The 13,923-nt window shown below is 38.5% G+C and overlaps 1 protein-coding gene across 1 annotated transcript in view; it reads left to right on the forward strand.

Annotated features, from left to right (window-relative positions):
* LNPEP (leucyl/cystinyl aminopeptidase) overlaps positions 1 to 13,605 on the forward strand; it is a 53,692-nt gene extending 40,087 nt beyond the window's left edge. The window contains exons 10-18 of the mRNA XM_009888515.1: positions 561 to 721; positions 3,349 to 3,437; positions 5,884 to 6,064; positions 6,811 to 6,967; positions 7,598 to 7,782; positions 8,469 to 8,630; positions 9,464 to 9,604; positions 12,134 to 12,215; positions 13,193 to 13,605. Of these exons, the coding sequence (XP_009886817.1) occupies positions 561 to 721; positions 3,349 to 3,437; positions 5,884 to 6,064; positions 6,811 to 6,967; positions 7,598 to 7,782; positions 8,469 to 8,630; positions 9,464 to 9,604; positions 12,134 to 12,215; positions 13,193 to 13,324 (1,290 nt within the window). The 3' untranslated portion in view covers positions 13,325 to 13,605. The remainder of the gene's footprint in view (positions 1 to 560; positions 722 to 3,348; positions 3,438 to 5,883; positions 6,065 to 6,810; positions 6,968 to 7,597; positions 7,783 to 8,468; positions 8,631 to 9,463; positions 9,605 to 12,133; positions 12,216 to 13,192) is intronic.
* The last annotated feature ends 318 nt before the right edge of the window (positions 13,606 to 13,923 follow it).

Raw genomic sequence — 13,923 nt, forward strand, 5'->3', positions numbered from 1 at the left:
CACCAGTGCCGAGTAGAGGGGGAGAATGACCTCCCTCGACCTACTGGTCACACTCTTTCCTATGCAGCCCAGGACTCCATTGGCCTTTTTGGTGACAAGGGCACATTGCTGGCTCATTGACAATTTACTATCTACCAGGACCCCCAGATCCTTCTCCTCAGAACTACTTCCCAGCAGGTCTACCCCTAACCTATACTGGTGCTTAGCATTCTTCCTCCCCAGGTGCAACTCAAATACTTGCACCTTGGTGCAACTTGCCTGTTGGGGAGGAAGTATTAGTTTCTGTAACATTCTCTTCTCCACTTTTGTGAAATACCAGTTCAACCTACCTGATGTTTCCAATTTGTATTTCCACTGCTTGGCTAGGATTCCCTCACCTTAAGAAAATAAAAAATACTTGCTCCCCTAAATTAGTGCATATGAAATTTACAAGCTCAGTGTCAAAGTGATTGTTTAGAAGTACAGAATCATACTACTACTTATGTGGTAAGTTAAGGAGGAAAGTTTAAAAATGTTCTCCATTTGTTATTTTCTTGTTATGTTATGATTATTTTTTACAGATTACCAATGGAACATTAGATGTAAAAAAGTTGATGAAAACTTGGATTCTGCATAAAGGATTTCCTTTAGTCACTGTTGTCCGAAAGGGAAAGATTATTTCTGTACAACAAGAGAAATTTTTATATCATGTGGAAACAGAAAACTGGACATCAGATGCAAGGTTATTACCTTCTTAATACTTTTTATCCATTAAAACAGATATCTTTCTTGTATCTTGTACACCTTTCTCACTTGTATTCAAGAGTTCTAGTATTTTCTTTGAAGCAGGTAGTAATAGAGAATTTGGCACAGAAATTCACACATCTAATATCTGCCTGAAGATCCATGTCTATTTCCACCCAAGCAACTGGTAAAAATCTGTGGCACCTTTTGTAAGCTGAATTTGTTATTTGCATACTTTCCTGAAGCTTTTAAGCTTGAGATGATGAGTTGTGGTAAATAGTAGAATGAATTCTTTGGGTTTTTTAATACCAAAAGGCAGATCTCACAGGTAAAGTTTTCTTCTAATTTCAGAAAGTTTTGTGTGGTTAATGAGAAGTTCAAGGGTAGGCAGGTTGCAGAAATTTGCAGAAGTTACAGATGCATATGTCTTACGTTAGAGTCTACTCCTTCCTGCCAAAATTCAGTGCACATCTTGGGCTTTGTTAGAGGAAAGTAGAGAAGCTAGAATCAAAGCTTTCTTGGCTTAAAAAAATATAAGATGGTACTAATGCATGACAGCAAATGGCTGAGTATATGAGAGTCAATATCCATTGTACCAAAAACTAAAAGGAATTACGTATGCAAATGCTGAAGAAGCAAAGTTGTGGCAGTTGCTAATTGTAAAAATGAATTTGCTGCAAATATGTCTTATAATATGAACCTTACTGTATTTTGTAATAAACAGAAATATGTAAGTTTAACTTCTTTTGAGATTTTGGTGGTTTTATTCAGTTGTTTGAAGTCTTAACAGGAACTGAGTCCATTGCTTCATCTTGCAGAATCGGGCCTGTAAAAGGAATTTGTCTCTTGAAATGCTGGAAATTACAGGGCTTTGTTTTATTTTTGTTATGCGGAGGAAGGAAAGTGATGCATGGTTGAAAGGCAAAGGAAAAAGGGAAGGATTGTTAGGCTTAATTATTCTTCTGTTTCTGGTCGATGTCAAATTGAGCAGTGCATGAAAAGCTTTTGAAGAAGAGCGCTCTGTGTGAGTCATACACAGAAGGGGTCCCTGTCAAAATTGGAATGCATGTGTGCAACTCACTCAAAGTTGTGTTTTCTCTAAATAGTCCTTACCATCATTATGAGGCACAATAGCATTTATTTTTCCAGCTTGCAGTTTGATTGAGACAGTCTTCGTGGTATGCAATCAATTATGATTTTTATTACCATGATTTAGAATTTGAGTCTTGTACTCGAATCAACAGAAATTGTGGGTTTTTTTTAAAAATAAAATTTGTAAAATGTCGGGAAGACAGAATATTGGACTGAGGTGAAAAAATACTAGCTAAATTTCTGATACAACTAGAGATTTCATGTTCATATGGCTTTGGACAAGCTACTTAGCATGCTGGAGCTGAGGAAGAAGTACTAGAAAATGTGGTGTCCCTTAGGGATCCATGCAGCAACCAGCACTGTTTAATGTCTTCACTGATAACATAGAGAATGGGATTGAATGCACACTCAGCAGGTTTTCAGATGACACCAAGCTGAGTGCTGTGATTGACATGCCTGAGGGATGGGGTGCCTTACAGAGAGGCCCACACAAGCTTGAGAAGTGGGCCCATGTGAACCTCATGAGGCCAAGTGCACAGCCCTGCACCTGGGTCAGAGCAACACCCTGTATCAATACAGGCTGGGGGATGAAGGGATTAAGAGTAGTGCTGCTGAGAAGAACTTGGGGGTACTGGTGGATGAAAAGCTGGACAAGAACCAGCATGTGTGCTCACAGCCCAGAAAGCCAACCACATCCTGGCTGCATAAAAAAAAGCGTGGCCAGCAGGTAGAGAGAGGCGATTCTGCCGTTCTACTCTGCTGTCATGAGACCCCACCTGGAGTACTGCATCCAGCTCTGGGAGTCCTCAGTACAAGACAGATATGGACTGGTTGGATTGAGTGCAGAGGAGGGCCCCAAAAATTGTCAGAAGGGTGGAACACCTCTCCTGTGAGGACAGGCTGAGAGAGTTGGGGTTTTTCAGCCTGGAGAAGAGAAGGCTCCAGGGAGACATTTTGTGGCCTTACAATACTTAAAGGAAAGATGGGGACAAACTTTCTAGTAGGGCCTGTTGTGATAGTACAAGCGGCAATGGTTTTAAACTAAAGAAGGGTAGATTTAGACTCCATATAAGGAAGAAATTTTTTGTGATGACGGTGGTGAAACTCTGTAACAGGTTTCCCAGAGAGGTTGTGGATGCCCTGTCTCTGCTAATGTTCAAGGTCAGGTTGGACGGAGCTCTGAGCAATCTCATCTAGTTGAAGATGTCCCTGCTTATTGCAGAGGGGTTGGGCTAGATGACTTTTAAAAGTCCCTTCCAACCCACACCATTCTATGATTCTATGAAATTTTCCTGTTAACATGGTGAGGATAAAAAAATAATTGCTGTACATGCTGTACATGTATTCTTTTATCATATACTGATTATATGAGTGAGATTTATACTTTATTATTTTACACAGCATGCAGTTGTTCTAATACTACTAATATATTAAAATGCTTAAATTTTAAAAAAATAAACCACAACAAAACAAACACTTAAAGATAAATAATATGTGTTTAATATGTCAGTAAACCTTTGCTTTCCTTTGCAGTTATCTGTGGCATATTCCTCTCACCTACATAACTAGTAGCTGCAACTTTACCCATTGTACTAATGCATATCTACTGGACCAAAAGTCAGGTATGTGACTCAACACTTCTGTAGCAAGTTACTTAAGTGCTATAGATTACTGATCCTTCTGAGTGCATATTTGCGTAAAATGTGAAGATGAAGGCGTATGTCATACAAAATAATCACACAGATCTAGAGCCAAGATCTAGATTGGTGGTGGCATCATTAGTGTTGGTCTTTTGATCCCAGCGCATGCACAAAATCTCTCAGTGTCCTTTTGAGAGAGAGTAATGGGAGAGTTGTTTTGCCACTGTACTGAAATGTGAGGAAGTAACTTTCTACTGAAATACTATTTCTTTTCTTTGATGGTGTAAGAAAATATTGCATCTGGAACACATTATGTTTTTGAGAATGCTGTTGTAGAACTTGAAACCTTTAGATCTTTTCACATAAACTCTCTGCCTTTGCTGCAGTGCCTAGTTTGAATCCTAAATTGTTAGTCTATGGTGTTTTTTTAATTCACCCTGGTTTTTTTCCTTACCAAGTGAATAGTTGCTATGCACTTTTGTGCAGTATCATGCTAAAAATCACTTTGTCTGTCTCTTTCCACTGACATGAATAGGTTTTTGCGTTTATTGAAGCTGGTCTGACTGATCATTTTACATCTGCTATTGTATTTTTGTTTTCCCTGTTAAAGTTCTTGGTGCATTTAACTGGCAATTATTTTTAATCCATAAACCTATCTCATACCTCTACTTTTTGAAATAAAACTATACAAATTTAAAATCAAATTCTTAGACTTGATCATGACATTTTTACTCATTACTGATTTTTATGAACTGCCACCCCTCTAAAATAACTTTAGAACTACTATAATTAAAGTAAATCATGTTGGTTTTTGTCATTCTGACATTGGTTTTACAAAGGCTTCACCGTATTCCTGGGCTTTTTAATTTGAGATGGAGTTTTAGAAAAAATTATCATGAATTGTCAGAATAGAAAACCAAAGCTGTTTAATTGAATGTTTCCTTGATCTTAATAGAACTAATAGGGAAGTAGCCTGATTTGATCATTTTTGTTTCACCTTAAATTGCCCTGTTGGTGGTCTCATGTTCATCATACTAATTCCTCAGTGACCGTAGAAACTTGGATGTGGCAGGTATGAGAGTAGGAGAGAGGTACAAAAGTGTTTGAGGTAAAATATTTACTACATTTCAAAGGCATTGTAGGTGCTACGCAAATTTATGCTTTTGGCAAGAGTTATAGAACCAAGTGAAATCAAGAACTTTTTCCCAAAGCCTCTCTTCTGGTATCTAGTTAAGTCTGAAACTAGAGTGTGTCCTTTCATCTACTCAATGCTGTCTCCATTTCTCTATTTCTTTATATGATGCTCTTTATATATATATATATGAAAGCGGGCAGAGACAAGATGGAGTTGTTTTAAATGAGGACTGGACAGAACAAGAAAAGTCACTGCGCTGAGTAATTAACTGCATAGGTACAACTCGGAGCAAATCGTGATACTGTACTGGCTATTCCTTCTTCATAGTAGGGGGAACTATTGAGTGGAAAAGGATTTATTGACTCTCTGAAACTGTTACCATAAATTGGCAGAAACAAAACTTTCTAAGACTTAGTTTAAGTTTAGAAAGCAGGCACTTCTTTATTACGGCACTGGACACACAGCCAATCACTCAACCTAGTGTGTGTGCTGAGTTGCTCCACTACAAAAATTATATACAATCAAAATATACATATTCATCATATTTCTGAGAAACAATTAACATATTCATATGATTTCAAAAAAACTCATTAATATATGTAAATGTCTGTGACGCATGCACTTTCAGGTACACTGGTGGTCATCCAGGGTCCTCTGGTGGTCATACATAGTCTTCCTCATTGTGTCTGCTAGTGAACCCGATCTTTGCGCACGCTCAGCTTGGTTGCAAAATTCCGTTCCCCCTTTAATCTTGGAACCTCCAGAAGACTTTTTCAGTTTACTAACCAGTCCTACAACTTATCAGTTTCTTGACTGGTATATCAAAGCTACGTTGTTCAACAATTAGTTTAGATCATACCTAGCTACCATTACACAAATTACTTACCAGAAAATACATATAATGGTTTTAATCTTCATTGATTATTATCAACAATTATTCCTAATAATATCTATTAATTGGTTCTTGATATTTAAATCAAGATGGGAAGGGTAAGGGGGTTTCAAGCAGCATCACTGGTGCATAATGAGTTTCTATAGTTACAGTACTCAAACAAAACTTCTCTATTCAATTTTTCATTGTTTCATCCCGTTCTTATTAGTTTCTTGATACAAACCAGTAACTACCTGGTGAGGGTCCTATGGTTACAAGTTTCAAAACATTTTAACATTGTATTTCTACTATAATCAAATTTGGTGATTTTACAACAGAACCAGTCTACTTCATAGATTTGGATTTGAACAAATAATTGCTACATTTTTGTTTCTGCTGCTAACTGACTGTCTGCCCATTAGCTGTCATTGAACTTCCAGAAGAGGTTGAATGGATAAAATTCAATGTGGACATGAATGGCTATTACGTAGTACACTATGCTGAAGACTGGAAAACGCTGACTGATCTGTTGAAAAATAACCACACTGCTTTGAGTCCTAAAGACAGAGCCAATTTGATTAACAATATCTTCAGGCTTTCAAGGTAAGACTTTTATATTGGAAAACATAGTTAATATGTGTTTAAAGTTTTTTCCAAGTGAAAGAAAAACAGACTTAGATTCTAGAGAAGACTGCTTCAGGGGAGTTTTAATTCAGTCTTTATTAGCTTATTGAAACAGTTCACTAATATTTATTTTTAAGTTATTTCAGTCATGCTTTCATGTTAGTCTTAGATGTTATCTTCCTGTTCTTTATAGCAACATCTATTTATTTGCATCACAAAGAGCCACACGATAGCTTCCATTTCTGGAAGAGAGTGTTTTCTTTAGTGTCTGATAATCTGCTTAGCTGACTGTTTTCCTGTACTCTCTCAATGAGTCCTCCACTTTAGAGAAGTAATCTATTTGCCTGCCATTTTTTTACTTGCTCCCTGTCTTGTCTTTCACCACTGCCATCAGAGCAGGGGAGGCTGGGCATTCTGGATGGCCTCTTTGTCAGCTTCCTGTATCTGAATACCCTCGTTTATGATAAATATTTTCAGATATTATTGTCGCACTTCCTTACCTATCTTCATTTTTGTTAACTGACGGCATGTTAGTGGCCGTTGTTGCTTTGCTATCTGACTAATGTAGTAATATAAAAATCTTGACATCTAAAGTGTTTCTCATGTTACTCCCTCTATTCACCTATTCCTCTGTTAGTGTAATGGAGAGCATCACTTCTGATCTTATTTCAGGGAGTACTTTTGGTTTGAAAGCCATTTTAATGTTTGTATTCATTGACCTATAGTCTAGGAAAAGAGTCTCTGGAAAAGGCCTTTGAGCTGATTGGTTACCTTAAGAAAGAGAGCAGCACTGCACCACTCACTCAAGCTTTGTTTCAGCTGAGTCTTATATACAGCCTTCTAGAGAAAAATAGTGAACAACAACTGGCAGCACGAGTCATGGTATGTCTTAGTTTTCTGTAAATTATAATTTGAAGTTAACGCTACTATAACAATTTTTCTTATTTAGTATTTATTCAAAAGTTTTACAGATCTGCTGTGATAAACAGCCCAAGCTATGGTTTGCAATGCAGTGTCTATGAGGTTATATTTAAGTTCAAGTGTTTCAGCTGAGATGCGGTAGCTAGTCAGGCACCTAGCTGTGGTTTTGGCAAGCTACAAAACTACAAATGTGAATGGTGTTCAGCCTATAGATAAAGGTTGGTTTGTTTGTGCTAAACTAAGGTGTATGAACTGTCACTTGATGGACTTAAAAGCAGCTAAACATACAGGAGTTGTAGTTAGTTGTGACTGACATACAAGTCAGACCCGTAGCTCAAAGACTAGTCTTCAGTTTTCATGTGCAACTTAAGATGTAGACGTGGCCCATCTTTCAGATCTATGTGGTATCTGATATTTATTCACACAGTAAGAAATGGTACATGTAAATTGGAATAGGCAAATGAAAAACTACCACGTTTAACTTCCGCAGTTCTAAACCTTAGCTTTTTTTTTTCTTTTTTAAACTACTTTTGTATACAGAAAATCCCCTTGGGAAGAATTAGCTAGTACTCATAATTTTTCCTCCTTTAGCATAGAATAGAGCACCTGTTTGGTGATAAAATTGATCAACAGCGTTGGACAGATGATGGGACCCTCTCTGAACGAGAGCTCCGGTCAACACTGCTAACTTTTGCCTGCACCCATAATGTGAGAAACTGTAGAACAACTGCCACTGAGATGTTTGAGAAATGGATGAAGTCTAATGGAACAAGGAGGTACCACAAAAACTGGACTTCAGCTTCTTGTATCTGCCTGTTTTCCTGCTACCTTGCCACCGTTGTTTTGGGGAAAAAAACCCCAACAAACAAAACAAACCAAAAAAACCCACATACCACCACCACCACCAATGTTGGTAAAGCATGTCATTCTGTCTTTTACAGTTCCTCATGTAGGAGTAATTGCTGTTTTAAGATGAAAGGGAGAACTGTGATAGAATTTAAGACTTTTTCTGCAGTCTCATTAAGTGTGACTGCAAAACCAGCCACAAATAGCTTCCATCTGCATTTTCTAAGCTGCATGCTCAAGGAGGATTACTTAGAAGCAACGTTGAAGCATACCCTTTTATCTTGTAGAATTCATTCTGCTTTGGATTCATGTGCATTTTGAGCCACAGAAAATTACTCAGATTTTTGTACAATTTACAGTGTTTTCATATGACTAGTATGATTTGCCTTTTTCCAGTGACTTAAAAGTATTAGACTAGCACGAATTCAGTCCAGCAAAATTACAATTGCTACACAATTAAATTGCTCAAAAGGCAGGCATCTCTTTCAAGCTAATCTTTTCATTTTGTGACTTTTCTTCCTTCTTTTCTCAGATGAGCATTTTTATATCCCCTTTGTGCTTGTTTGGTTTTTTTGCTGTTGTTTTGTTTTGTTGTTGGTTTTGTTTTTCCTTGTAGTTTGCCTAGTGATGTTATGAAAGCCATATTTACAGCTGGAGCCAAATCTAGTGATGGCTGGGAATTCCTCCTGAAGATGTACTGCTCTTCAGTTTCTGAAGCAGAGAAAAGCAAAATGATTGAAGCCTTGGCCAGCACAGAAGATGTCAGAAAGATGATCTGGTATGAAGGAGCCAAAAAGTTGTGTGCTGCATAAATTAAAAGCGTTAAAATATTTGAAAAAATGTATTGCCTTATTGTATTGTGAAAAAAAATATCTGATTGCTAAAGATAATCTATCCACATGTTTTGTACAGGGTTCCATAAACATGAAGAACCTGATAGTTTTGACTTTAAAATAATTTACATAATAGTGTAGCTCAAAAGGCCAAATTCTGATTATGCATAAAGAGAAAACACTTGAACTTAAAGGCTTTGCGCTATTGGTAACGCAAAATTGCGGATTTTGTGGTAAAGGTAATAAAATTGAACACTGTTCTATGGAGTCTTACAAGATTGGTCTATCTTTATAACCAAGGTTATAACTAGTTGGGGGGGTTCTTTGGTTTTTTTTTTTTCTCTTTTTTCTTCCTTTGGTTGTCATTTTGACCTCCCTTTATGCTCCAATACCTCTCTATAGACCACATCTCAGTACTGCTTGGAGGTCACCAAGGTTGTGCTGCTAGATGATTCTTGTTACAGCATTTGTCTCTTAAATTTTCAATGTATTATGTTTTCTTTTACAAGTTGTTAGAAGTTACTTCATCTTTTCCAACAACAATGAAAATTCAGATACTTGGTTTAAAGCTAAAGTCACTCTGATACTTGGAAACTAAAGCTAGATACGTACAGTGGTTATGAAATGGAGCATCAGTGTGTTCAAGGTGCCAGAAGTGGCTTGTTGTTTGATCTGTTATATAATCTTTTCTGTCTAGTTCAGAAATATCAGGAGAATCATTTGAAGATATAAATAGTTGGGTTTTTTCTTGTCCCTTTTCATATGCTTTGTGTTTTAGGTTAATGCAGAACAGCCTTGAAGGAGAAGTCATCAGGGCACAGGAGCTTTCGCATATCATAGCAACTGTTAGCCAGAGTTTGCCTGGATATTTGCTGGCCTGGGACTTTGTCAAAGAGAACTGGAAAAAGCTTACACGAAAGTAAGGCGTTTGATGTAGCTGAACTGAGAACTGGCTTACAGATAGAGCTCAGAGGGTTGTGGTTAGTGGTGTAGAGTCTAGTTGGAGGTTAGTAACAAGTGGTGTCCCTCAGGGTTCAGTACTGGGCCCAGTCTTGTTCAACATATTCATCAATGATCTGGATGAAGGGATAGAGTGTACCATCAGCAAGTTTGCTGATGACACAAAACTGGGAGGAGTGGCTGACACGCCAGAAGGCTGTGCTGCCTTACAGCGTGACCTCACCAGGCTGGAGAGTTGGGCAGAAAGAAACCTTATGAAGTTCAACAAGGGTAAGTGTAGGGTACTGCACCTGGGGAGGAATAACCCCATGCACCAGTACAGGTTGGGGGCTGACCTCCTGGAGAGCAGCTCTGTGGAGAGGGACCTGGGAGTCCTGGTGGACAACAGGATGACCATGAGCCAGCAATGTGCCCTGGCGGCCAAGAAGGCGAATGGCATCCTGGGGTGCATCAAGAAGAGTGTGGCCAGCAGGTCGAGGGAGGTCATCCTCCCCCTCTACTCTGCCCTGGTGAGACCGCATCTGGAGTACTGTGTCCAGTTCTGGGCTCCCCAGTTCAAGAAAGACAGGGAACTGCTGGAGAGGGTCCAGCAAAGGGCAACAAAGATGATTAGGGGACTGGAGCACCTTTCTTATGAGGAAAGGCTGAGGGACTTGGGTCTCTTTAGTCTAGAGAAAAGAAGATTGAGGGGGGATCTTATTAATACATACAAATACTTAATGGGAGGATGCCAGGGGGATGGGAGCAGTCTTTTTTCAGTGGCGCCCAGTGGTAGGACGAGGGGTAATGGGCATAAACTTGAACATAGGAAGTTCCATCTTAACATGAGAAGGAACTTCTTTACTTTGAGGGTAGTGGAGCACTGGAACAGGCTGCCCAGAGAGGTGGTGGAGTCTCCCACTCTGGAGACATTCAAAACCCGCCTGGACGCTGTCCTGTGCAACCTGCTGTAGGTGACCCTGCTCTGGCAGGGGGGGTGGACTAGATGATCTCCAGAGGTCCCTTCCAACCCCTATCATTCTGTGATTCTGTGAAACTTCACACTCACAGTGGCAAAAGCACCTGTTCATTTCTTTCAAGCCCAAGATAATAAACAGTTGGATTCCTATAAGAAGATTTGTATTAAAATTGTAAAAACTCTTTAAAAATCTGATTTTACAAAAATAACTTGGAACATAAACTTTGAAGTCTCACCAATAGTTGATGGGACTTTGGAGGCTCCTAGAGCCTCATAGTAATTCTAAAAAATCTTGATTTGAATTTCTCTTAGAAGGATGCCGTCTCTAAGATGATTCCTGCAGATGCATGGTGTTTACGTGGATCAAATTCACTCAAAAGCAGGCCCAGGCAATTCATTCAGCATTTTTTATTTCTGCCTTTTTAGAGCAACCCCAAAACCAAATAACCAAAAAATCCTAATTGCTTTAGAAATACATGTTGTCCTTAACTGGCCTTGAAGGGTACCCAGCAGGAGAGCTGGCCTGCAAGTCCTCAAAAAGCTAACAATACATGGAAAACTATGTTTCTAAATCCTAGCTTTGCTTTGGAACAGTTTCACATTGCTAAAAAAGCTTCTTCTGGATGAAAATTTCCGCTCTAGTAAGCTCTTGATAACCTCTATTACAAAATTACTTTGCTTGAAATGAAATCTGGTTGCAAATTCAATTACTGTAGAGTTTCGTAGAATCATGGAATAATTTAGATTGGAAGGGACCTTTAAAGGTCATCTAGACCAACCCTTCAGCAACCAGCAGGGACATCTTCAACTAGATCAGGTTGCAGAGATGGCACATCTAGCACCTCTCTGGGCAACCTGTTACAGTGTTTCACCACACTTGAAATAAAAAATTTCTTCCTTATGTCAAGTGTGAATCTACCTTCCTTTAGTTTGAAACCATTACCGCTTGTACTGTCGCAATAGGCCCTGCTAAAAGGTTTGTCGCCATCTTTCTTATAAGCCCCCTTTAAGTATTGAAAGACTGAACAACCCCAACTCTCTCAGCCTGTCCTCATAGGGGAGGTGTTCCATCCCTGTGATCATCTTCGTGGCCCTCCATTGGACTCACTCCAACAGGTCCATGTCTTGTACTGAGAACTCCCAGACCTGGACGCAGTACTCCAGGTGGTGTCTCACAAGACCAGAATAGAGGGGGAGAATCACCTCCTTCAGAGTGCTGTCCATATTTCTTTTGATGCAGCCCAGGATACAATAGGCAATACATACCACAAGTACAGGTCTTGGTAACCAGTTCTTTACTATTTGAACTGTGATAGAAGTTTGAAAATTTTCCATGTCTCTTTTGCTCTAAATTTCAATTTTTAGAGGGATTAGGGAACTTCTAAGGACTTAAGGCTTGGACTTCTAAGACCTTGTATCTCTTTTGAAAAATGAGGTGCGAAAACTTGAATTCAAGTGCTTTTAATGATTTCTGAACCTGTATCTTAAAGTGGCTCCTAGTTAAAAATAACTTCTTTGTTTGTATTTCAGGTTTCACCTAGGCTCATATACTATCCAGAATATCATTAGTTGGTCAACTTCTCAGTTTGCAACAAAGGCGCATCTACTTGAGGTTGGTGCCTTAATCTGTGAGAAAGGCATATTTTTGAGTGCCAGTGCTGCTTTCATTTAATTGAGGAACGAGGAAAACACTTTTTTTCTGTCCTTGAGGCCCTTTTGCAATGATATACATCTATTGCTTTCCCTGTTTCACACACAGCAAATATATATAGAAACATGTTGAAGATTACATACTGAGTCTGTGGCAGAATTGCGTATAGAGTTGAACCCAGTCATGCTCATACTGTTTTGTTTTCCTGTTCACTGGAATACACTCTCTCCCAAAATAATTATTTGGTCTAGACACAATACTGGTCTAGATTTCATAAACAAGCTATGCTTTGTGCATCTCTGTAATGTGGTGGAGTGCCATAAAAATTGCTTTATGTTATTTTTGCTGTCAGCAATCCCAAGAAGCTATTTTGGAGGTTGACTATCACTTAAGAGCTGGTTAATTGCTGTCAAAAGTCTCTGTTGTCTTCCCTAACAAGGCCTTGAAGCCAACGTGTCAATAATGGTTTAGTCTAATATTTTCATTCAGATAATTTGGTAGAGATAGCTGTTTATGGTTTGATCTGTAGTATTTTAAGTGATAACATTGAAAATTGTAATGATGAGTGGGTGTGGGGATCATTCCAGAGCACTGAAGAAGGTTGCTTGCAACAATCAATTCTTTGTCACAGATCAAGACTCCTTTTCCAGAACTTTGAGTGCTCTGTGATTGCTCTGTGATGAATATGATAAGTGAATGTGTGTTTGTTGGTGAAATAATTTATTGGAACCAAATGAGTTACTGCTGCAGTTCCCATGAAAAAATGTTTTCCTCACATTTTGGGAACTCGAGAGGTTTGCTTACTGCATAGATACAAATGATCCTTGGGAATAGATTTCCTGCAACTTATTTGTAGCCTTTGTTTCTGAACCTATTTGTGTGGCCAGTGTTGATTTTAGTTAAAATTTTCTTTTTCTTTCTTTTCTCTTGCTATGCAGGTGAAGTCATTTTTTGAGTCAAAATCAGAGGAGAGTTCTCAACTGCGTTATGTAAAAGAGGCAATTGAGACAATTCAGCTCAATATCCAGTGGATGGAGAGGAACTTAGCAAAGCTACAAGAATTGCTGTAGTGCACATAATGCTGTGGTGTGTCACTCATTTAGGAGCTCTGTTTGGCAGTTGCTGTGTTTCTTTAGCAAAACCCAGGGTGAAGCCAGGCATCACAGCAGCATTGTTTGCTCTATTAAGATGTCTAGATAGCTCAGGGCATGTCTCAGATAATTTTTTTTTTTCCTTGGAGCATTTATGAGCAAGATGTAAGTAGTTATTCTGAAATTTTTCATCTATAGACCAAACATCTGCACAAATGATTAAATATAATTTTATATTTGAAACATACGCCCTTTCAGTTGAAGTTGTGTTACAGTTTCTTGGGAGTGGGTTAATATCGACGGTTAGGGTCAGAAAGAAAGAAAGAGTTACCATGAACTGTTACTTCTTTGCAGACTGCTTGATGAGCAGTAGATTTTTTAATGCAAAACTGTAGGTGGATGCCACATTTGTGAAGTAGAAGCTGTAGTGAAAAAAAATCATGCTTCAGATATATAAGTAGTAGTGGATCTTATAAAGTACACCAGTTTGAGGTGAAATATATAAGGTTCCGATTTTATTTAAGTTTGTATTCTTTATTTTCACAGTTTTCTTTAGGAATTACACAAAAAAAATCAGA

The sequence above is a fragment of the Charadrius vociferus genome, unplaced genomic scaffold, assembly GCF_000708025.1.
Source record: "Charadrius vociferus isolate BGI_N301 unplaced genomic scaffold, ASM70802v2 scaffold177, whole genome shotgun sequence".
In the NCBI taxonomy this organism is placed as follows: Eukaryota; Metazoa; Chordata; class Aves; order Charadriiformes; family Charadriidae; genus Charadrius; species Charadrius vociferus.